General features: G+C 48.4%; 1 protein-coding gene and 1 long non-coding RNA gene across 4 annotated transcripts; both read right to left on the minus strand.

Annotated features, from left to right (window-relative positions):
- Positions 1-3,468: 3,468 nt before the first annotated feature.
- LOC148714656 (uncharacterized) lies at positions 3,469-3,928 on the minus strand. Its single transcript, XR_015975249.1, has 2 exons — positions 3,789-3,928; positions 3,469-3,696 (listed from the first exon to the last, which is right to left on the minus strand). It is a non-coding gene; the product is annotated as an uncharacterized LOC148714656 (long non-coding RNA).
- A 634-nt stretch (positions 3,929-4,562) lies between these two features.
- Positions 4,563-23,239, minus strand: LOC103697086 (large ribosomal subunit protein uL30y-like). Of its 3 annotated transcripts, XM_008778866.5 has the most exons (8): positions 23,119-23,207; positions 22,900-22,964; positions 8,348-8,456; positions 7,042-7,252; positions 6,418-6,515; positions 6,163-6,300; positions 5,977-6,079; positions 4,563-5,227 (listed from the first exon to the last, which is right to left on the minus strand). In XM_008778866.5, exons 4-8 carry the CDS (start codon positions 7,225-7,227, stop codon positions 5,012-5,014), a joined length of 741 nt encoding a protein of 246 aa, XP_008777088.2. In that variant the 5' UTR covers positions 7,228-7,252; positions 8,348-8,456; positions 22,900-22,964; positions 23,119-23,207; the 3' UTR covers positions 4,563-5,011. The 3 variants fall into 3 exon arrangements, with proteins under 3 accessions (XP_008777088.2, XP_008777087.2, XP_008777089.2); XM_008778865.5 differs by lacking the exon at positions 8,348-8,456 and having other exon boundaries at positions 23,119-23,239; XM_008778867.6 differs by lacking the exons at positions 8,348-8,456; positions 22,900-22,964; positions 23,119-23,207 and adding an exon at positions 7,640-7,765.
- Positions 23,240-24,806: the final 1,567 nt, after the last annotated feature.

Here is a 24,806-nt window from a genome sequence, read left to right on the forward strand (position 1 = left end):
GTTGAACAAGGAATTTACTATGGTTATTTATTTGTGTGTTGAACTTTTTGATGAGAATTTAAAGTGGCTGTAGTAAATGTCTTTCATTGTTGAGCGAAAGTTAGAGTAAATGCATTTCATAGTTATTTTTTTCCCTTGTTTTTTATCTGGTTAGATTTCTGCCGTACAATGGGTGGAATTTTTCAAGGTATTCTTGTTGCAGTGAAATGCATCGAAAGAAAAGTAGTGAAAAGTAAAATTACTTTTGTAAGAATGTTGAGAATTAATGGTAAACTTTCAAAAATTCTTACTTTTGAAAAAATAATTTATTTTGCATATTTCTATAATTATATATCTTAAAAATGATGATAATAAATATTAGTAAATTATTTAGCACTTGGGTAGGATACTTTTCACATTTTTTATTTTTTTATTCTTGATCTGTAAAGCCTCGAGTCTACGAGTATTAAATTGGTATGCAAGTTCGGCCGCGGTGGGTATTAGATAACAGATGTGAATTAGACTCTTCAAACTTTAAAAAAATAGTTTATGTAGTGTATAGTGAAAATCAAGATATTCAAAACATTTTTTAACTTTATAAGTAAATATTTAAATTCATTTTTGTGTTTAATTTTGGTTTATGGAGAAAGTTTTTAATTAATTTTTATTAAATGGGATAAGAGGAAGAAACATAGGCTTCCTCTATTTTTAAGGAAAGGCATTTAATTTATTTCGAAAAAAAAAATAGAAGGGAATGTTCTTGATTTCTCCTATCTACATTTCATATAGTGTCTCTTTTTGCGAGAGGAATTTCATGAATGGAGTCCTAATAAAAATAATAATTCTATATTAAAAAGAGAAAAAATAATATTAATTGAGAATTCTCGGTGGCCATACTCTTCCATTTTAAAGTCCAAACTCTAGGTTTAGGTCTAGACTAGTGCAAGTCAAGTTACTAACCTAGATAAATATAACAGAGGCGAAACATCACCCTTTTGTTTTAAAAAGAAGTGAAACCATCCATAGTCCTCTCCAAGAATTATTAAAATTTTAAAACTAATTTAGTTCGATTTGAACAAAAAGATCCAATAGTTTATCCCACAACTTTTGGACCAAATTTTTCTTATATTATATTTAGAGACAAAAAATGAAGAGACATATCTCTCCTTCTCAATGGATTCCTAAGTGATTGTCCTTCTTTATAAATAAATGAAGTGATCAGGGTTGAATTAACAAAGATAAATCTCACTTTCACAAAGATGCTATGGAAACTGTTTTTTACTTTAAATTATTCCACTGTTTTCTTTTTGGGTTGAAAATTCTCTCTTTCATTCTTACCTTCCCCTCTCTAGTTTACTAACATTTTACCTATTTAGAATTTCAATCCACCACCAAAATCTCTTGGCTTGTATGGTCCCTAATCAAATGTACTATCTTTTTATCAAAATGTGTACATGAAAACCTCTATTAAAAGCCTCTCACCTTTTGATTTTTTATCTGTAAATCAAAATTTTTACAGTTGGATTTGATTTTTAGTTTTATTTAACTAGTTGGCCATATTTGCCTCCCTCTCTCTGCTTAGATCTGCAACTATTGTGAGAATTTTTCACATTCATGAGGATCCTATCCTTTCACCTATCTTGACATGAAATTGTGGAATATCGTGTAGCTTGTAGAGACTATGGGGGTCATGCCTTTCCACGATACTAAGCTTTCCAGGGCTGCTAGGAGTTCAGGAATATCATGACAGATCTACAAACACTAATATCAACAAGTTAGGGAGGGGGTTAAAAAAAAAAGAGAGAGAGAAAAGTCAAAAAACAGAAGAAAAAGACTTGTCCTTGAACATGCGTGGTGTTAGCTAGGCATGGCATACCCGAGATTTTGTTCATAAAGGAGCTTTACTTGGTGATGAAGGTATATTTTGTTCTCTGACATGAATGATGGGTTCAAGTATCCTTTTGGCAATGAGGTCGATCCAGGTCGATCTCAACCCATGAGCCACAAGTCTCATCCCTTTGCCTACAAACCTGCATAAATTGACATCAATTCTCCTCTTCTTCAAGGTACAGCTCAGTAATTCATTTATGATACCATAATGCCAAAGTAAAGGAGAGCAGGCTTTTTGGTCCTGTTACGGTTACTATTAGAAACACTTCCACCACTTTTGATGGGGATGACAATTTACTCCGCATCGAATATCCGATCTAACCCATTTTAAATAAAGCGAATTTTTATAACAACCCAAGACCTCATCCAAAATAGCTAGCTAAAAAATATTAGAATTTCTTGATTCGATATAAGTATCCAAGATCTACCTAGTGAATAACCAATGTAGGACTAAACACATGTCTGCATAAATCCTCACATACTCCTTCCATTTAAGCTCTGACGTATCCGTCAAGCTAAATGTTCAAATCCAATCACATCTAATCAAAGCACTATGATCAGTCTGTTGTAGCCCCAATAAATCTATATTGCAGTGTTCCCTAATCCACATAGGTTATGGGTTAGATCCGCTCTGATACCAATTGTAACAACCCAGGACCTCATGCAAAATGGCTAACCAAAAGGAATTATTTGGGTTTCTTAATTCTGCATAAGTATCCAAGATCTATCCAGCAAATAACCAATATGCGTTTATATACATGCTCGCACGGACTTGCAATGGATCTGAAGCGGGTATAGATAATGATAAAAGTAGCTCTGAATCCGATTTGTATATATATATATATATATATATATATATATATATATATATATATATATATATATATATATATATATATATATATATATATATATATATATATATATATATATATATAATTAATTTATTTTTGTAACTTCATCCGATCCATGGCGGGTATAGGTAATGGTACGAGACCCCGGAACAATTTGGTCCGGGTGCATGATGCCTGCGCGCAGGATAAGGCCAAGCTGGTTTATGATGCAACCCTTGGATTGCATCATGTGTTCCAGGCTGTTGTTAGGAAGTTCCTCCTGGGCAAACCCTCCACAGCTTATCATGCTCAGCACCTAAATCTCACAATGAGGGGTCCTGCCCAGCCCAGTCTGCACGCAGGCAAGCGTCAACAAAAAATCCGTCGTTCGGTGAAATGCTTTGAGCAATTAAGCTATAATTATTATGTACTGCAATTCATTAATGGATACGTCGATGTAGAGTGATTGTTCTTGCAGGTAAAGTAGGTCATCATGAATCTTCATTCCTTTCAGATGTTTGGCAGTCTGACATCTTGTAAGATTAAATTCCATAGATTCATGTGTTGTTGCGTCAAAATTCTGTCTATCGGACATTCTTGTTAACTTCTGCGGAGCTGATTATTATCACAAGTTACTGTGATATATAGCTCCATTAACTGTTGTCAGGTATAGATTAGGAATCATACAGATTCTGCAGTTTTTTGAACAAAATATTAATACCTGTAGTTTCCTTAATTCTAAGAATCAGTTATCAGACGTGGAAACTTGTTGACCAGCTTTGCCACCCTTTTATAAGTTCCATATAACATCTGTTTCAGACTCAGATTTGTTTCCTTACAACCTTAAAATATCCAGTCCTGTTTTGTTTGATATCCAGAATTTGTTTCATCGTTCGTTCCTTCTTTCTCTTGGACGGCCGATCATGCGATAGAGTGTTCTCTTCTTTCAGAAATAGGGAGGAGTGTTCATCTTCATTGGAAGATGAAGTGAAAACTGAAAACAGAGGTTAAAAGGGATGAGCTCTGTAGGAGATGAGGTATCAAAATACCAAAACAGAAAAATAATATAGGAGGATTACAGAATACCCAAAAGCAACTGGAGAAACACATTGATAAGAGAGAAATAAGACTGCGGTAATAACATCATTCCAGGCATAAACCTGATATCCTCGTTTATAAGCAGAGAGATACGACCACCCAGCTAGCATTCATGAGATAAAGATACAGCTTGTTAACCTCAAAATATCCTTTTTTTTTTCTTCACCCGCTAATGAGATAAGGAATTGCGTGTTGCAATAGCGGCTGAGGGCTCTTGCATTGCTGCCTGATGATCGCTTCGGCATCTGTGAAGGTATGACGAATCAAAAAGTTTGGAGTGCTTTGAGATCTATACAGAGCATGATCGAAAGAAGACCAATCATTTTTTTTTTCTTTTCATGCCAAGGTACAACACACCCTGCTTCTACAAGAAGCTTGACCTGTTCAAGAAATCATAACAGTCGGGCACTCCAAAATATCATCCCTGAAAAATGGTTCCCTCAACCTAATCTGCAACAATTCCACAGCTGGAATGTCACAGCTGGAATGTCGAGAATTTCCAGGTCTTTTGAGGATTTTCTTTTCAAGAACTCCCAAGTACAGACAGTACTAGTCTTTCAAGTCTTGTTTTTGATAATTCCTCCTGGTCTATGGAACTGGTCTTAATACCAAAAGTAGGATTTTGAAGAGTCATTGTGCAAAAATGTGGAAAGCAATTCAGTCCATTCATCCCCCCACCACCACCACCCCCCCCCCCCCCCCCAAAAAAAAAAAAAAAAAAAAAAACCCAACCACCAAAAAAAGAGTCAAGGCATAAGCAAATTTTTGTGTGATCAACAATTTTTGTCATTACGAAATAAAATTTAAGGTAGCAGACTTTCTCACGTACAGTACAGCGAGCAGCAGAACAAAGAAACTACAAATGTCAAGAATTACAGAAATCTCCCAAGCTTAGAGGATTCAGTCGATAAAAGATTAAGCTCAAAAACAAGAATAATCAACTAATTCACCGATGAATTGCTCTCGAAGTTTGAACAAGACAAATACCAGGCATAAGTTGCAGGCTTCAACAGCTAAATTCTTGACATCTATTACAAAAGTGAAAGAAAAAAACTTAGGAGAAAGATGAAAAATTGTCATGGATCAGAGAATATATGTTCAAATACCATAAACATATAATAAGATCTCTGATTTCAATCACAATTTTAAGACTATTGATGATGGTCAAGCTACATCACATGAATGCCGTTAATGCATCTCCAAATACCACCTTAATTGAACTTATCTATGAGTTCATTGATGCGCTCTTCACGATTGCCTGAATCACCACCATCCTTGTGGGGTTTTTTCTTCAACTGCAGACGTCTCTCAGGGGCTTTAAGCTTAAATGGCCACAGGAATTTGGTCACCTCTTTAAAATGTGATCCCACCGTAGCAATCTCATGCACGATATCTTCAATACAGATGATGCCATACTTTCCAAGTGCCTGCATTACGCAGCAAAACAATTTGTAAGTATTTATTATTCCTAAATTAAAGCAGGAAACAGATGATGTGGGGCGTATCATCTTCAATGGAGAACGGGCAGCTTTAACACATTCATCGCTACCAAGTTTACTCGAGGCATAAAAATTGAATTTATATTTGTTTTCCCATTCAAAAAATGCAGGTCAGAATCAATGTTAACATCGTAGGTGCTCAGGTCAAGTCAGACTTGTCAAGTCACATGTAGCTGCAATGAGAAAAATACAACTTGTCCAAACCCATAGGAAGGGGGGACGACCCACCGAATTCACATCCGATCAGGTGGTGACTGTTTTCCACACTGTCTTGAATTGTGGTGCATGAGAAGTATCCAAGCATGTTAAGGTAGAGAGAGGAAACGGCCAAGGTACAGCATGACGTTATTTCTGTGTTATGACTGAGATGCAGTATAAGCCACTTAGACAAGGCTTATGACTAGGAAATCTTTCAGCATTTGAACTTTGACTTCGAGGAATTACAATGCTACCAGAAATTTCAATGCGAATCTTGTTCTTGTCCTTCCAAATAAAATTTTAAATATTTGTACAGTCAAAAATTAACAATGCGAAGCAACATGAAATGAATTATTGTTGTGATGGTTTCCGTTCCTAACCCATAGTCACAGTAAATTTACAGACCATGCATTAAAAAGTAAAACAGAAAATAAGTTATGTGGCAGGTGAAAGATTATACAGAATGCAGGAGACTATACCTGCTCAATAACATTGTTATTTGTGAGAGGAACCCTCTGCTTATCTATCATTCCACAGCCCTTCTTGTAGATCAGCTCCCTCACACTCTTCAAGTTAGGATAGCTGCGATCACATAAAATTTAAAATGAACATAAGAGAAAACAAGAACTATGGTACAATAATGAAGAACATATCAGATTTCTTACCCATAGGTGATAAATGGCTCTACACTGAGTAACATTTTCAAAGTCGCTTCACTGGCCTTCACAAATACACCACTTAAAAAATGTCTCAACCTCAACAAGTCCAAGATTTTTCGGGTTCTAGGATGCATGTCCCTTGAGCTGAATATTATCACAAAAAAGAGGGAGAAAACCGATTTAGCAGAGGCAAACATGTCAAAATCAGCTTTGAACAAGAGAATTTGCAAAATAAGAGGTATTATGACATCCCCAACTCACCCACGAATACGAATAACAAAAAGTAACTCAGATTTAAGACTGTCAGAAGCCAATTTCCGCAGCTTCAGTCTTTGTTTCATCCGAATGTGGTCCAATTCCTGGAAAATGAGTGAGAAAATCAGTAAAAAAATTCCAAATTTAATTATTTACAAATTTCAGATGCCAAACGTACAACAAAAAAAAAATCTTTGCATTGACAAGAAATGAACATGTCATCTAATTTATATGGCCTAGGTTTACCAATGAGGTAAGTATCTATGATATTAAAGTTACAGATGTTACGCAAAAAGAATTCAAATATTTTGTTTCCAATTTTCTTTATGGTGGTTGGACTTTTGTTACATAAACTGTACTTCTATATATTTTTTTAAATTATTCACAAAAAAATTTAGGTCATTATATATATATATATATATATAGACACACACATATATATATATATCAAAATGAAAATCAGGAACCAAAGAAGACTGAAGAATTATAAACAAAGGAAAATAATAAACAAACTTACAAAATGTTGATGAAAGTATGCAAGAATGGATAATAAGCAACAAGTAGAGAAATCTTAATAGGCCAAACCGAGCACCAGCAATATTGCAGCCATAATTAATGCAATATGCTTACTTTATCACGGTATTCCTTGACAAACTCCTCGGGCCTTTTGATCGCGAGTTTCAAGTCCCTTTTGTTTCTTTTCTTTCGTGCTTCCAATTGCTCCCTCCTCTTGATAGCCCACTCTTCATTGTTTTTCCTCTTCTTTAGCACCGTCTCATGGACATAAGTGAGGGGCTGTGGCTCCTCTTCCGCCATGAAAACCTGATAACCTTCAGAGCAGCTTCAACAAAGAATCCACTCACAGTTAATACTAACCTATAACGCAAGAAATATACAGGAAAAGAAGAGAGGATGATCGGATTCGTTAACCAAATAGAATACTTTCGCTACAAATCAAATCAAGTAAAAGATGCAAATTTTTACCGCTTGATAGATGAGTAAATTTGGGAAGAAACTCAAAAATTTACATACTATATCATCATATAGTTTGAAATCATTGACGAAATAAAAAAAAGTGATTTTGAGCACAGATGACATAATTCCAGCTCTCAAAAGTCTATAAGTTAGGGCAATAGAGATGAAGCCCCGTTCCAAAAGTAATATAAGTGAGCTATGATTCACAGAAGAAGGGAAAAGAGGGGGAACGAGCAGGTGAGGACGAGAGTACCGGCAATCGGCAGAGGGAGGCAATGGCCGGCTCCGGTCTTCGACGGAGGGGCGACGGCCGGACGGAGGCCTTCGGCGGTTCGGCAGCCGGGGGAAGAGAGGAAGAGATGGAGAAGGGAAAGAACGAAAGAGCCCGGGCGCTCTAGGGTTTCTCTTCTTTTAATTAGGGTTTTCATCTGGTGATCTCCCGCTCCCAGCCGTTGGATCTTGAAATCGTTAGCTTAGGCCCAATTTATACTCCGTCTGTTTTATTTGGGATAAAATCAGGCCCAACGAGGCCCATTGATGGTCAGGGCTGAAATTGTCAGCCGGCCCAATTCTGCTTACACGTGGTTTTTATTTGTAGGAGAAATGAAACTAATTAACTCACTATATCATGGTAATTTTAATTAAATTTTGTGATTATGATATGAGATAATGCTTTTCTTTTACTAATTAGCAGTGTCTACTAGTTGAACTTGAACCAAATTTTATTTATAAATTTGGGAAGAAACTCAAAAAATTACATACTATATCATCATATAGTTTGAAATCATTGACGAAATAAAAAAAAAAAGTGATTTTGAGCACAAATGACATAATTCCAGCTCTCAAAAGTCTATAAGTTAGGGCAATAGAGATGAAGCCCCGTTCCAAAAGTAATATAAACGAGCTATGATTCACAGAAGAAGGGAAAAGAGGGGGAACGAGCGGGTGAGGACGAGAGTACCAGCAATCGGCAGAGGGAGGCAATGGCCGGCTCCGGTCTTCGACGGAGGGGCGACGGCTTCTCTAGAGAAGCTTTTGTGAGGTATGTAAAGCACATAGCTCATTCATGCCTTCATTATGAGTATACAAAATCATTAGCAAGGTTCCACAAGTTTAGATACACTAAAATAGATTTTAGAAAGGCAGAAGAGCAGATAATCGATGGTACAAAATAAAGCCCTGAGCTTTGAGAATTAGAGGCATTGATTAGCTGATCAGTAGTATAAACAAATTTATGATGCATTAAAAAAAAAGGTGTCATGCAATATAACCAACTTAGTTGCAAAAAAAAACTTGGGAAACAAGTTTGGAGAGGGGGAGGGGAGAGGAAGGGAGGGAATATCTCTCCCCTCAATAAACAAAAGAATATGACCCTTTATCAATTGCATGAGGACTTGAGCATGAAAACTTTGATCTGGGGGAATCTGTTATCGTACCCTCATAGGAACTGAATGCAAAATTATGGTAAACTAGCAATACAAAAGCTGAAGCATAGATCTTCCTGCAAAGTGAACCTTTTTTGTTTACATCTCAGCTCACAAGTTCAATTCTCTCTAATAAACAAAGATGCCACCTTACCAAGGTAACAATCCCAGTGCGCACTTAATAAAGCTTACAACTATAACAAAATACAGAACTACATTTGTTGCTGGAAATTGGACCCGGGGGCAATCTTCGGTCGAGGAGAGGGAGCGGAAGATGGTTACTCACGGCGAGGCGGTGGTCCGTCGACGGGCGGCGTCCTCCGTCTGGGGCGATCGGAGAGAAGGAGCGGCTGGTTCCCGTGGCTGGGCGACGATCCGACAGTGGGCGGCGTCCTCCGTCTGGGTGCCTGCACACGAACCGGTGGCCGGGTCTTCCGGCGCCGGCCCTCCGACGCTCAAGTCAGGGAGGGGGCAAATCGTGTAGAGTAGAGGTAAACAGTGCTTGTCCAGAGTATCGATTTTCCAACCCCCTTTTATAGACCGGGGGTCGGTTTACCTGCGATGTAACGGGGCGAAGCCGTAGTACGGCTCGGCATGTCGTTCAGGTCGGCGCTTGGTCAGGCGAATCATTGCACTGATGTCGGCGATGAGGGCGTCGTACAACCCGAACTAGCACGCTACCAGGCGAATTTATTGCATCAGTGTCGGAGGTATGGCCGAGATCAGAGACTTATCACAGTCGACTAGACTCTGCTGGGCTTATTTGCCGTGGAGAGCTGGGAGTCCGTAGATGACAGGAGTCACGTGCATTAATTGTTGAGTGAGCCGGAGACCCACATTTATTGTGGAGTAAGCCGGAGATCCGCATTTATTGTGGAGTAAGCCGGAGATCCGCATTTATTGTGGAGTAAGCCGGAGATCCGCATTTATTGTGGAGTGTGCCGGAGGATCACAGCGGTCATGCGCAATAAATGCCGGAGGGGCGTCATAGTACGGTCTCTGGCCGGACCTCGGAGACGTACGGCCGTAGTAGGTGGCTGACAAAAGTAGGCCTCGGACATTGGGGTTTCTCTTAGGTCGGAGGTTCCGAGTTCGGATGCCGACTTCGGCCTTCCAGGGTCGACGATTGTGCGGCTTCTTAGGGGCATTCGTGTCATTTGGGGGAAAAACCTTATTCCCCCAACACTACCCCCCGACTTCCGAGTTCGAGCGGCTTGTGGGCTCGGACGTAGGAAGTAAAGTCCATCGTTAAAGTTGGGGGGCGAACTTCGTCCGCACCCTCATGTTTCTTGGAATTGTCATGGTAGGACCTGCGCCCTTGGGCGTTTCGAGGTTACTTTGTTCGGCGAATTAATGATGGGGTCCATATCCCTACGTCTTTCGAGGCGACTATAGCGGGGGCGGTGTCTCTTGGATTACCGAGGTTGCTTTGCGAGGCGGACCCAGGATGAGGGTCCTCGGGTTCAACGAGGCGGCGCCTCGGCCCCACAATCGAGAGTTCCCGCTCATCAATGAGCGTGCCATTTCGGGTTTCAAAACGGACACGCGGCATGACCAGGGGTCGGACGCTTCCGATTTCGTGTTACCGGGTCATAATTTCGGGGGAGTGGAGGCCACACCGGGGCTCCACGTGTCCCAGATTTTATTAAACGAGGGGAGCGGGGGTGCCGTCCGCTCATTCTTCGAGGCGATGGGATTCTGTGGACCCATAATGAGGTCCCGAGATCCGATGGGACAACACTTTGATTTCGTATTCGATTTATTGATCCGGAGTGGATGCAGTGCCTCGGCCTCAGAGGTCGCCACGTGGCGCAGCCCGATCGGGGGATGGGAACCGACCCCATCGATCTGGGCCGTCAGGGGGGTCTATATAAACCCCACGAGTCTGCCCTAAAGGTCTTGTTTGGCTTCCCCTCATTTTCGTCGTCTTTTTCCCCTTGTTTTCTCCCTCAACCGAATTTTGCCGGCGGTGCCCGGAGCAATTTCCGGCAATGTCCAGTAGGTTTTCTTCCTGTTTTCACTAGAGTTTCCTCTTTTCTTCTCCTCGCCAACTTCCATTTTCTGCTCTTAATTTTTACTCCATTCTTCTGTGAGAATGGGCCTCGGTCCCGAAGAAGTTGGGTCGAATATGTCAGAGGAGGAACTGGAGACAATCCGCTCCCGTTTCTTCTTCCAGCCCGGGTTTCGTCTTGAAACCGCAGGGCCGGGGGACAGGGTGACGCAGCCGCCCCCAGGTCGGATCGCGGTTTACCGCGAGACACTCTGGGCGGGCCTGCGTTTTCCCACCCATGGGTTCGTGAGCAGCTTGCTGGCCGAGTACCAGCTCGTCCCGGCGCAGTTGGCTCCGAACTCATGGAGGACCATAATCGGGTTTTTGTCCCTGTGCCTCGGGCACGGGATCCCGATCACGGTAGGCCTTTTCCGCCGGTGTTTTCTGTTAAAGAAGAACCCGGCGGACGCAGGGTGGCTATATTTCGCCTTTCGGGGCGGTATGTCACTCTTCCGGGGCGCCCCTTCCTCGATCCATGAGTGGAAGTTGAAGTTTTTCTTTCTGGCGTCCGCGGCGCCTTGGGGGTTTGAGCCGAGGTGGGGACACCCACGGCTGAAGGCCCTCAACAGACTCTCCGAGCCCACGGGGAGGGAGCTGAGGATCCTAGACTCTGTGCGAGCCCTCGGGAGGGGCAACGACCTGACCGAGCTCCTGCGGGAGGACGCCCTGGCGAGCGTGGGTCTGAGCTCGGCGCGCCCCGAGGGTAAGGGCGGCTACGTTATTTTCATTCTTTGTCTTTCGCTTTTACTGCCACTGGCCTGACACTTAACAAAATTTTTGATTTCAGATATTCCCCGTATGCCGACCAGTAACACGTCGCTTTTTTCCCGCCTGAGGAGGCGGGAGGCCGAGGCCGGGGGGGCTAATCCCCAGCCTCGGAGGAGGGCGAGGACAGACGGCACTTCCTCGTCGGCCGGGACGAGTGGCCCCGAGGCGGGGGACCCTGCGGCCGACCCGAGGCGGGAGCGGGTGGTCAGTGGTGCGGGCCCATCGGCCCCTCCTTGCCCTGCCCCCCTTGCCCGGCGGGGGGAATCGTCCGCGGCCCGGCCGCAGCAGCCAGGACCCGGGCCTGCCCGAGGCCTCGAGGCGAGCGGCTCCGGGACCTCGGGTTCGATCGTGCCGAGCTCTTCCCGAGCTTTCCGAGAAGAGTCGGTTGAGCCGGACTCTTCCATTCCTGAGGGGAGCTCGGCCTTTCAGGACGCCGAGGTCGCACGCTACATGTTGCGGCGTGCAGTGCTTCCAGCGGACCGGGCCGTGTTCCGGGGGATTTCGCTGGAGGAGGTCGCCGGCAGTGCTTACTGCAGCACCGCCCGGGTAAGTTCCCTTCTTAATTTTCCGGAGTTATTAGCGTGCATACGTGCCTTTCAACTCACAATACCCTCGCTTCTTTTTTTTTTTTCAGCATATTCTCGAGCTCGACACCATGGCGTTCCTCGCCCACGGGTATCGGGAAGAAGTTCGGCAGCTCGGCCAGCAGCTGGAGCCGGCCAAGAAAAGAATCGCCGAGCTAGAAGCGGTGTCGGCCGCGGCCGAGGCTCGGTGGGCGGCCACCGAGGCCGAGCGCCTTGCCGTGGTGGGGGCGCTTGAGGAGGAGAAGGCGGCTCACGCCATGACCAAGGCAACCATGCGCGGCACGGAGGCGCGCTTGGGGGAGGTCCAGGCCAGGGTCGCGGCCCTCGAGTATGAGGAGAGGGCCCTTCGCCTCCGACTCGAGCAACTTGAGGCCCGGGAGAGGAGGGCTCTCGAACGAGCCGAGCACGCCGTGGAGCTCTTCAAAGAGTCGCAAGAGTTCCGCGACATGTTGGAGGAGGAGACGGTCGACGGTTTCCTTCGAGGCTTCGAGAACTTCCGAGAGCAGGTGCGCCTGTACTGCCCTCAGTACGACTTCTCGACGGTCCGTCCGAGGGAGGACCGGGGCTGGGGGTCCGACGTGCGAGCCCTTCCCACCATCCTGACATCCGAGGCGGGAATATATGAGCAAGACCCCGCCGAGCCTTCGACGGGGGTAGCCGAGGCGGACGGTGTCATGGAGGTAGCTCTGGCGGCCGAGACGGACGCTGTCCCGGAGGTGGTGCCCGAAGCTCCTGCTCCCGACCCCGAGCCTGTTCCGGAGGAAGGTCTTGAGGTCATCAATGTGCCGGACGACCCCCCGGATGTGGCTCCCGCCGCTTAGGACTTAGCATATTTTTCTTTTCTTTTTCATTGTATCCGGGGTCGGCCCTTGAGCGGCCGACTTCCAATTTTGTAATTGGCCTTCCGGCCCTTTGTTAATGAAAAAGTATTTTTGCCATTCCGTGTTCATCTTTCCCTCTGTTGTCGTGACCGAGGCCAGGGCCTTAGCGAACCGCCTCGATGGCCTAGCTTTGCATTTTAATTTCCGGGCTGCTTAACGAAGTTGCCCTTCTTCCCGGGCTACGTCTTAGCCTTCTCGGGTTCCAGTCATCCCGACGAAGAGGAGCTCCGAGTCTTGAGTTTTTTAGAAAATTTCTCTAAGTCCTATAGCTCGGATTTGGGAGTCGTGGAGGTCATTGCGTTTAGCCTTTAGGGAAGTCCCAAGGCGTCGAGGTCGGGCCTTAGCCCTTTAACTAAGATCGGACTAGGTCTGTGCATGCCGCTAATCGGGGAGTTTAGTCGGGTCTCCGAACTTAACTCCAAACCCCTCAGAGGGAGCGCGGGCCAATAGGCAGGTTATTACCGAAGGTTTTCGTAGTTATTGTTCTCGGACTCTGCCGAGGCTTCCGTGAGCAAGGCTGGGGTTTCCAGAGATTGCCTTGGTACCCGTGTTTGGCTGGCACATTCGTGGCCGGGACCACTTTTTCAGCCGGATGTAGGAGTTTACGTCGAAGAGCCGAGTTGGGCACTAATTTATGAAATCCTCTGTACCAGTTTCGGAGACTTGACGAACGGTGCATGCATAATGTAATTAGGAGGTCGATCCTAAGCCGACCCGTTAGAGAGGCCCGACTTTGGGGCGAGATAAGGCTCCAACATTAAGATTCCGCTCAGCAATATGTAAATAAAATTTGACAAGGAGGGCGTCCAGTTGAATGTACCTCTTTCATTCTCAGAGTTATGCTTCGCATGGTGGAGTAGGCTGCTTCCCTTCCTCGTCGACCTGCGGAGTCATTTTTGACTTTAAGGGGGCTCGGGCTTCTCACGGACCCGACAGCACCCGCCGAGGTTGAGAGGGCTTGGGGAGACTTTATTGATTTGTAGCTCTTTGCGAGGTCGAGGGAGTTTGAGACCCTGTGGTCGGACCTCGGGGCACCTCAACTTTGGTCGAGGGGTCTTGTGTCGGGTCGGCGGGTCTGCGGACGCTTTGCTGACCTGTGGTACCTCCCGAAGTCGAGGGAGTCTGACTCTCTACGGTCGACCCTCGGGGCATCCCGACCTTAGTCGAGGGGGCGCTACGGGGGGCCGCGAAGGTACTACCCCGTTGTTGGTGAAGAGCGCCACGGGGGGCCGCGAAGGTACTACCCCGTCTTCCCGAAGTGTCGAGGGGTCTGGGTACGCACTGTCGACACTCGGGGCATCTCGACCTTAGTCGAGGGATCGCTCGCTTCGGGGATCGGAGATCGTCGACCGCTCCTGGGGGTCCACTTCGTGGCGCCCCAGGTGGAGCCACCCTTTCCACCCCTCACGGCGCCTTTCCGAGGTCGAGGGAGTCTGGTTCTCTACGGTCGACCCTCGGGACATCCCGACCTTGGTCGAGGAATCGTTCGTCAGGTCGAGGGGTCTGGGTACGCACTGTCGACCTGCGACGCTTTCCGAGGTCGAGGGAGTCTGGTTCTCTACGGTCGACCCTCGGGGCATCCCGACCTTAGTCGAGGAGGCGCTACGGGGGGCCGCGAAGGTACTACCCCGTTGTTGGTGATGAGCGCCACGGGGGGCCGCGAAGGTACTACCCCGTCTTCCCGAAGTGTCGAGGGGTCTGGGTACGCACTGTCGACACTCGGGGCATCTCGACCTTAGTCGAGGGATCGCTCGCTTCGGGGATCGAGGATCGTCGACCGCTCCTGGGGGTCCACTTCGTGGCGCCCCAGGTGGAGCCACCCTTTCCACCCCTCACGGCGCCTTCCCGAGGTCGAGGGAGTCTGGTTCTCTACGGTCGACCCTCGGGGCATCCCGACCTTGGTCGAGGAATCGTTCGTCAGGTCGAGGGGTCTGGGTGCGCACTGTCGACCTGCGACGCTTCCCGAGGTCGAGGGAGTCTGGTTCTCTACGGTCGACCCTCGGGGCATCCCGACCTTAGTCGAGGAGGCGCTACGGGGGGCCGCGAAGGTACTACCCCGTTGTTGGTGATGAGCGCCACGGGGGGCCGCGAAGGTACTACCCCGTCTTCCCGAAGTGTCGAGGGGTCTGGGTACGCACTGTCGACACTCGGGGCATCTCGACCTTAGTCGAGGGATCGCTCGCTTCGGGGATCGGGGATCGTCGACCGCTCCTGGGGGTCCACTTCGTGGCGCCCCAGGTGGAGCCACCCTTTCCACCCCTCACGGCGCCTTCCCGAGGTCGAGGGAGTCTGGTTCTCTACGGTCGACCCTCGGGGCATCCCGACCTTGGTCGAGGAATCGTTCGTCAGGTCGAGGGGTCTGGGTACGCATTGTCGACCTGCGAAGGCACTGTCGAGGAGGCGCTACGGGGGGCCGCGAAGGTACTACCCCGTTGTTGGTGATGAGCGCCACGGGGGGCCGCGAAGGTACTACCCCGTCTTCCCGAAGTGTCGAGGGGTCTGGGCACGCACTGTCGACACTCGGGGCATCTCGGCCTTAGTCGAGGAATCCTGCTCCATTCCACGTTTCATCGTCTTGCGATTCTTCCCGAGGTCGAGGGAGTTTGGGACTCTACGGTCGAGCCTCGAGGCATCCCGATTTTGGTCGGGGAATCTGAGGATCACAGACGACCCAATATTAAAAGAGGATTACAGTTATCAAGGTGAGAGAAATATTTGCAGAAAAAGGAGCTGAGTCCATTGTCCTGATTGTTTTGAACCCCTTAGGGTTTCATTGGTAATACATCCGTAGATTCTCGGAGTTCCAGCTTCGTGGGATCAGAGTCCCCTCCAGGGACTTCAATTTGTACGCCCCTGGTCGTTGTACCCGGGCGATTTGATACGGCCCTTCCCAATTTGGGGCGAGCTTTCCTTGCTCGGTCGGTTGAGAAGCCTCGGCTCTCCTGAGGACGAGGTCCCCTACTTTGAAGAGCTTGGGCTTGACTCTGGAGTTGTAGTATTGGGCCGTTCGCTGTTGGTATCTCGCCATGCGAACCCGGGCGACCTCTCTCGTTTCTTCGACAAGGTCCAAGTTGCTCCTTAGCTGGGAAGAGTTGGTGTCGGGGTCGTAATGCTCCACTCTGGGAGAAGGCAGGCCGATCTCCAACGGGATGACGGCCTCAGTGCCGTATGCTAGGTTGAAGGGGGTCTCTCCCGTGGGTAGTCGGAACGTGGTCCGGTACGCCCAAAGGACATTGTACAAGTCCTCGACCCACTGTCCTTTGGACCGATCAAGCCTAGCTTTAAGTCCCTGCAAAATAGTTCGGTTAGTTACCTCGGTTTCCCCGTTTGTCTGGGGATGGGCAACCGAGGTGAAGCGATGATCAATGCCGAGTTCAGAGCAAAACTCCCTGAAATGAATATTGTGAAATTGTCGACCATTATCAGATATAAGGATACGGGGTAGTCCGAATCGGCAGATTATAGACTTCCACACGAAATCCCGCATCTTTTGCTCGGTGATCCGGGCGACAGGTTCGGCCTCGACCCATTTGGTGAAATAGTCGATGGAGACGACCAGGAACTTTCTCTGTCCGGTGGCGAGGAGAAAGGGCCCCAGGATGTCGATCCCCCATTGGGCAAACGGCCAGGGGGCGATGATGGAGGTCAGCAGAGCTGAAGGTCGGCGCTGGATATTGGCGTTTCGCTGGCACCAATCGCACTTGCGGACGAAATCTGTTGCGTCTTTTCGGAGTGTGGGCCAGTAATATCCCTGCCGCAGGATCTTATGGGCCAAGGCCCGACCCCCCAGGTGATTTCCGCAGATCCCTTCATGGACCTCTCGGAGAGCATAGTCCGCCTCGGAGGGGCGGAGGCATCTGAGAAGGGGGGAAGTAAATGATCGTCGATAGAGCCTGTTCTCGTATAGGACATACCGGGGGGCCTGGCGCTTGATTCGGCGAGCCTCCATCTCGTCATGAGGTAGGGTTCCGTCCTGAAAGTAGCAGACGAGCCCGTCGATCCAGCTTGGCTCGGAGCCGATGCACATGGTAGGCTCGGGTTCCTCCGTGCTGGGGGTCTGAAGATACTCGAGCGCGGTTCCCTTAGGAAGCTCGCTCATGCGGGAGGTTGCCAGCTTGGATAGCTGGTCTGCCCTGAGGTTTTCCGTTCTGGGAATGTACTGGATGTTGAAAGAATTCAGGGCAGATATGAGTTCCCGCACCTTTTGGAGATACTTTTGCATGGATGGCTCTTTAGCTTCAAAATCTCCTTGGACCTGGTTCACCACCAGCTGGGAGTCGCTGAATGCCGTCAGGTCTCCCACGTTTAGTTCTTTCGCCAGTTTGAGCCCGGCGATGAGGGCCTCATACTCGGCCTCATTGTTCGAGGCCGGGAACTCGAGGCGCAGGGCTTGCTCAACCACCACTCCGTCTGGACTAGTGAGGATAAGTCCGGCCCCGCTACCCCCCGAGGTCAGATATGAGTTCCCGCACCTTTTGGAGATACTTTTGCATGGATGGCTCTTTAGCTTCAAAATCTCCTTGGACCTGGTTCACCACCAGCTGGGAGTCGCTGAATGCCGTCAGGTCTCCCACGTTTAGTTCTTTCGCCAGTTTGAGCCCGGCGATGAGGGCCTCATACTCGGCCTCATTGTTCGAGGCCGGGAACTCGAGGCGCAGGGCTTGCTCAACCACCACTCCGTCTGGACTAGTGAGGATAAGTCCGGCCCCGCTACCCCCCGAGGTCGAAGACCCGTCCGAGTGCAGGACCCATGGCTGCCTCGGGGCCTCCTCCGCGGGTCCAGATGGCAGCTCGGGGTCGTCCGGAAGGGTGCACTCCACGATGAAGTCGGCGAGTATCTGACCTTTGATAGCCGGCCTGGGCCAATATTCGAGGTCGAATTCCCCGAGCTCGACCGCCCATTTGGCGACCCTCCCCGCACGATCCGACCTCTGCAATATTTGCTTCATGGGCTGGTCGGTCAATATAGCTATCGTGTGGGCTTGGAAGTAAGGCCTGAGTCTCCGAGCCGAGATGATGAGAGCGAAGATGGTCTTCTCAAGTTTAGAATATCGGGTCTCGGCATCCCTGAGAACCCGGCTGGTGTAATAGACCGGCTTTTGGAGCTTGTCCTCTTCCCGGACGAGAACTGAGCTCACTGCGGCTGGGGAGACGGCCAGATATAAGTAAAGGACCTCGCCTTTCCGGGGCTTGGTGAGCAGCGGGGGAGAAGCCAGAAGGCTCCGAAGCTCTTCAAAGGCCTGCTGGCATTCTTCTGTCCACCGGAAGTCTTTCGGCCGTTTGAGGCTCTTGAAGAAGGGGAGGCAACGCTCGGCCGACCGAGAGACGAACCTTCCCAGGGCGGCTACCCGCCCCGCGAGCCGCTGCACCTCCTTAACTGTCTTTGGAGGTGACATCTCTTGCAGTGCCCGGATTTTCTCCGGGTTGGCCTCAATTCCGCGCTGGGTCACTATAAAACCCAGGAACTTGCCCGAGGTGACCCCAAACGCGCACTTCGCCGGATTGAGTTTCATTTGATATTTTCTGAGCTTGGCGAACGTCTCGTCGAGATCGGCTATGTGGTGTTCCGCCGCTCGGCTCTTCACCAACATGTCGTCCACGTAGACTTCCATGTTCCGGCCGATCTGGTCTTTAAAAATCTGGCTGACCAGCCTCTGATAGGTGGCCCCAGCGTTTTTCAGGCCAAAGGGCATCACCTCATAGCAGTAGGTGCCCTTGTCGGTGATGAAGGCCGTCTTCTCCTCGTCTTCTGGCGCCATTCGGATTTGATTGTATCCTGAAAAGGCGTCCATAAAAGTTAGCAGTTGGTGTCCCGAGGTGGAGTCGACGAGCTGGTCGATGCTCGAGAGGGGGAAACTGTCTTTTGGGCAGGCCTTGTTCAGGTCGGTGTAGTCCACACACATACGCCATTTTCCGTTGGCCTTCTTTACGAGGACTATGTTGGCGAGCCAGTCCGGATAGGAGACCTCCCGGATGAAGCCGGCTCCGAGGAGTTTGTCCACCTCCTCGGCCGCAGCTCGTTGTCGCTCGGGGGCGGAGCCTCTTTTCTTCTGCTTTACAGGCCTGCTGGTTGGTTTCACCTGAAGTCGGTGGACCATGACCTCAGGGTCAATTCCTGGCACGTCCGCGGGCGACCAGGCGAAGACGTCGGCATTATCCCGCAGGAAGCTGACGAGGCGATCCCTCTCATGGGCGCCGAGGCCGGAGCCGACCTGCACGGTTAGCTCGGAAAAATTTTCTCGTAGTGGGATTTGAATAAGGAGCTCACCGGGCTCTACTTGCTTCTTCCAGGGGGTGTCCCTCGCATCGAGGGTTTTTATGGGGAGTGAAGGGCGCGTCGGGCGGTCTGGCGCCTCAGCTGGTTGTTTCACTGTGTGGGCCGCCATGTAGCATTGCTTGGCGACCAGTTGGTCTCCGCGGACCTCGCCTACTCCTTGGCCGGTGGGGAACCGCATGAGTAAATGGCGAGTTGAAACCACGGCTCGAAGGGTGTTTAACCCTGGGCGCCCAAGGATGGCGTTGTAGACCGAGGGCAGACGGACCACCAAGAAGTCCATCCTCACAGTGCTCTCCCGGGGGGCGAGGCCAACTGTGACAAGGAAGCTAGCCTCACCTTCAACCGAGACCGCATCTCCGGTAAACCCGACTAGCGGGGCATTGATTCTCCGGAGATGTCCTTCTGTCAACCCCATTTTTTGGTAGGCATGGTAGTACAAAATGTTGGCTGAACTTCCATTGTCAACTAGGACACGCTTTACATCAAACCTATTTACAATCATTGAGATGACCACAGCGTCATCGTGAGGGGTCTCGACCCCTTCTAAGTCCTCGTCCGAGAACGAGATGACTTCATCAGTACGTGGGCGCTTCGGGGGTGTTCCCTGGGCGGCCGTTCCTGCCGAGGCCCGCCCGATCATGTTGATGGTGCCGGCGATGGGCCTGTTGTCGCCTGGATTTTCGGTTGGTGCGACATTCTCCGCCGGCCTTCTTTCCTCAGGTCGATTCCTCACGAACCGGTTGAGTACTCCCCGTCGGATGAGCGCTTCTATCTCGTCCCGGAGTTGGAAGCAGTCCTCCGTGTCGTGCCCACGGTCTCGGTGGAAGCGGCAATACTTCCTGGTATTTCGGGGAAATCCCGTGTCTCGCATAGGAGGCGGGGGTCGGAAGAAGTCCCGACCCTCAATTTCCATCAGGATCTCGGCCCGGGGAGCATTGACGGGTGTATAGTTCTCGTACCTCGCCTGGTACATCCGGGGCCGTGGTGGAGACCTCGGACGAGGAGGTGTCCTCTGCTGAGGTCGCCCCTGCTGACGGGGCGGACTCCTCAGTCTGGGGAGATTTTTCTCTCTGCGGGGAGACCGGCTCCTTTGTCGGCCGCGCTCCTCGCGGCGCTTCTTCTGCTTCTTAGAGGCGGGCTCGATTGCTCCCCGCCTGGAGGCGACTGCCTCCTCGGCCTTGGCATACTTCCGGGCTCGGGCCAGCATTTCGGTGAAGTCGGCCGGGAAGCTCTTCTCGATGGAGAAGAGGAATCGGTAGGAGCGAACCCCAGTTTCCAGAGCCGACATGGCTATCGACTGGTCTAGCTCGCGGACCTCCCATGTGGCGGCGGTAAAGCGGTCCAGGTACTCTTTGAGGGACTCCCCCTCCTTCTGCTTGATATCCAGGAGGGAGTCTGATGTCCGTCGCTGGCGCCGGCTGGCAGCAAAGTTGGTGGCGAACTGCCTGCCGAGCTGCTCAAAGGAGGACACCGTGTTCGGCTTCAGTCCAGAAAACCAAAGCCGAGCGGTCCCTCGGAGGGTCGCTGGAAAGGCTTTGCAGAGTATGGCCTCCGAGGACCCTTGTAGGGCCATGAGGGCCCGATAACTCTCCAAGTGGTCGAGGGGGTCGGTGATTCCGCTGTAGGGCTCCACCTGAGGCATTTTGAATCTCGCGGGAACCGGCTCGTCCTCGATCTGGCGGGAGAAGGGGGACTTGGCAGTGAACTCAAAGTCCCCTTCCTGTCTTGCCTTCTTGCCGTGGAGTGCCGCAATCTGGCGCTCCAGATGCTCAACTTTTCGGTCGAGCTCCCCCACCCGTGGGATTGTCGTTGTGGTTTGCGCCGGCCCTTGGCGGTCCGGGGTTGACTCCGCCTCGGAAAGTTGGGGTCTCCGATCGAAACCTTCTCCCGGTAACTCCCTACGGGGAGCAGCCCGTTCTCCGTTGTTGGCTCTGGAGGAGCCATGCAGATTTTGACTGGGGAGAACCGGGCCGTTGGGGAGACACTCCGGCGGGGCCTGGGCCTGCGGGGGAAGCGCCGGTGAAGCTTCCACGCGCCGTAGGCCCTGAACGACGGCGGCCAGGGCCTGGACTTGCTGTACCAGGGCATTGAACTGTTCCGGCTGGACCTGAGGACCTGGGTCAGCTGGAGTTGGGGAATTCTGGACGGAGTGTCCAGGACTTTGCGGGGGACGCCGGGAGACGTTAGAGGCTCCCTTACTTCTCAACTTCATGACTGCTACTCGGGCCCTTCCTCTAGCGCCAACTGTTGCTGGAAATTGGACCCGGGGGCAATCTTCGGTCGAGGAGAGGGAGCGGAAGGTGGTTACTCACGGCGAGGCGGTGGTCCGTCGACGGGCGGCGTCCTCCGTCTGGGGCGATCGGAGAGAAGGAGCGGCTGGTTCCCGTGGCTGGGCGACGATCCGACAGTGGGCGGCGTCCTCCGTCTGGGTGCCTGCACACGAACCGGTCCGGGTCTTCCGGCGCCGGCCCTCCGACGCTCAAGTCAGGGAGGGGGCAAATCGTGTAGAGTAGAGGTAAACAGTGCTTGTCCAGAGTATCGATTTTCCAACCCCCTTTTATAGACCGGGGGTCGGTTTACCTGCGATGTAACGGGGCGAAGCCGTAGTACGGCTCGGCATGTCGTTCAGGTCGGCGCTTGGTCAGGCGAATCATTGCACTGATGTCGGCGATGAGGGCGTCGTACAACCCGAACTAGCACGCTACCAGGCGAATTTATTGCATCAGTGTCGGAGGTATGGCCGAGATCAGAGACTTATCACAGTCGACTAGACTCTGCTGGGCTTATTTGCCGTGGAGAGCTGGGAGTCCGTAGATGACAGGAGTCACGTGCATTAATTGTTGAGTGAGCCGGAGACCCACATTTATTGTGGAGTAAGCCGGAGATCCGCATTTATTGTGGAGTGTGCCGGAGGATCACAGCGGTCATGCGCAATAAATGCCGGAGGGGCGTCATAGTACGGTCTCTGGCCGGACCTCGGAGACGTACGGCCGTAGTAGGTGGCTGACAAAAGTAGGCCTCGGACATTGGGGTTTCTCTTAGGTCGGAGGTTCCGAGTTCGGATGCCGACTTCGGCCTTCCAGGGTCGACGATTGTGCGGCTTCTTAGGGGCATTCGTGTCATTTGGGGGAAAAACCTTATTCCCCCAACAACATTCATTGGACATAGAGAATCAACTACCTTGATGGGCTTATCAGGGACATCTCGAAAATGCAAGATTAAGCAGGGAGACTAAATAAATTATAATTTTATCAACTAAGCTGCTTATTAGGACAATTTCGTCTCCATACGCAGCCTGGTTTCGACCATGTCAAGTTGCCAACCTTTCCACTCTACCAGCACTCAAACTCTCGACAGCCCCATCAATTAAATCACTAAGACAGCTTAGAATACTTCCAGGTAAATGATAAAAATTAGAAATAAGAAATTAAAAAAAAAGGTCCTATTGAAGAAGATCAGACTCCATCAGATCTATGAATAAAACACAAAAGAAGAAGATACTAACAGAAAAATAACCAAACAAACTTACAGTTTCTCATCGTCATCGATCTCAAGCTTCTTCTGGCACCCAGTGGTAGGATTCGCGATATTGAACTGCAAGATTAGGGGGGAAATCAACAAAAAGTGGATCAGACAGTACAAAATGAAGCGGAAATGATCCAAAACAACCAACACCGATAAAAAGAGACCACAAAATCGATGAAAAATCGCAAATTTTAGCCAAATATTCAAGGATTTGAACCAGTACCTTCATCTTGGATCGAGTTTCCCTTGCACCAGGGCTATCGAAGGAGAAGAACGCGAGAGCGAGCCACGGCTGCTAGGTTTTCCTCTGGGACTTTGGGCGCTTCTGGCTGCGTCTTATATTGGGACCGGGAGGGTTAGGATTTGGTTATGTGCCAATGATCTTAACCGTTCACTCTTAGACGGATTGGGTGATCTGTGCCGTTCGATTGCTACCACAGATTAGAACTCGAGCCGGTTTACCGGAAGCCTGTCGGAGAGCGAGCCTAATCCAGACATTAGTGGTTGGGTTATAATCAGATCTTAATCACACGCTCCAAATGCATGCTTGGATTGAATCCAAACCCGTTTTAGTTGCCCGTCAACTTAAGAACCCAAAATATCATAATTAAAAATATTTAATAAATTTAAAAAAGCAAAAATTTATAAAATAGAAAAATATAAAGAATTGCAATGATATTTTCAATCAAACTTTTTTATTATTTATATAGAAAAATAATAAATTTCACGTCACTATACATTTTTCAAAAATGATCCAATACATTTATTCATTAGACTTTATATAGCCCTCTCCATCACAAAAAATAAACAAAATTATATTGCCAGGCCTCACCATCCCAATATACGCAAATGTTTTATCCAAATTCTAAATCCAAAACATGATTGATTATGAATTACAAACATCATAAGAATCATAATTTTGCAAACACCATCAAGATGCAGTATTTTCCTACTTAACGAGATTACCGTGGTGACCAAGTAAACAGTTGGCTGATAACCCTAATTCAAGGCTGCCGGAGCTAAGATAGTTATACTCTGTTTCATAAGTCGATACATAATTTGATGAGGAAACAAATTTGAGATAATAATACCTCACCATATTACAAAATTGATTAGTGTATGAAAAATATACTTTGCAAATTAAAAAATGAAGCTTTTTATGGCGCCTAAGAAGTTCCAAATGGTCTCGAGGAAGAAAGCTCAGCGGTTAATTTTGGATATGAAAAATGCTGAATTAAATTGAGAAGAGTTGAACAACCCTAAAGAATCAGGGATGGTAGTTGGTACCGGTTTAGGAAGCTGGTTTGGTGGTGGATCGTAAGTGAATTTTTTGGTAGTAACCCTCAAAGTAAGGGCTATCCATCTGTTTTCGTGAGAATTTCTTAAAACTTGAACAGTGAGTCAGAACATCAATCTTACTCCCATTCCCATCAAATCTTATGTCAAAAAATGTAAATATAGCCCAAAAAATATAACAGATGAGGAAATTTATGCCAATTCCGAAAGTAGGGTAAATCTCAACATCATCTATTTCCAACATATTCAAATTGACAACAACAAAGACATTAACCTTGTTTGGGGAGCTGTTGGCAGTAGAGCTTTTGGAAGTAGAGTTTTTATAAAAAGCTATTTGCTGTTTGGTAACTACATTTTTAAAGTGCTGTAACACTTTAACATATGTTTGGTAAACAAACTGAAAAAGTATTTTTGTATGACAAAATTATCATAAAGAATATTGCATAGTATTATATAATAGGGCATAATAAAATATAACATATATTAATATATAAATATATGATATAGTATAATATTACTATAATGTAATATAATTTTATTATAATATAGTTATATAACATTGTATACTGTAGCATAATAATTTAATATAGTATTAAATTATTTAATATAACATAT

The sequence above is a fragment of the Phoenix dactylifera genome, chromosome 2, assembly GCF_051530095.1.
Source record: "Phoenix dactylifera cultivar Ajwa chromosome 2, Ajwa_hap1_PhDact_Kaust_v1.1, whole genome shotgun sequence".
Lineage (NCBI taxonomy): Eukaryota > Viridiplantae > Streptophyta > Magnoliopsida > Arecales > Arecaceae > Phoenix > Phoenix dactylifera.

What these genes read in the sequence shown, in the direction of transcription:
- LOC103697086 (XM_008778865.5), bottom strand. An exon ending in ATCGATGACGATGAGAAACT is followed by an intron (nt 7,253 to 22,899) that starts GTAAGTTTGTTT and finishes TCTTTGTTGAAG; the next exon opens with CTGCTCTGAAGGTTATCAGG. An exon ending in TTTGTTATTCGTATTCGTGG is followed by an intron (nt 6,301 to 6,417) that starts GTGAGTTGGGGA and finishes GATAATATTCAG; the next exon opens with CTCAAGGGACATGCATCCTA.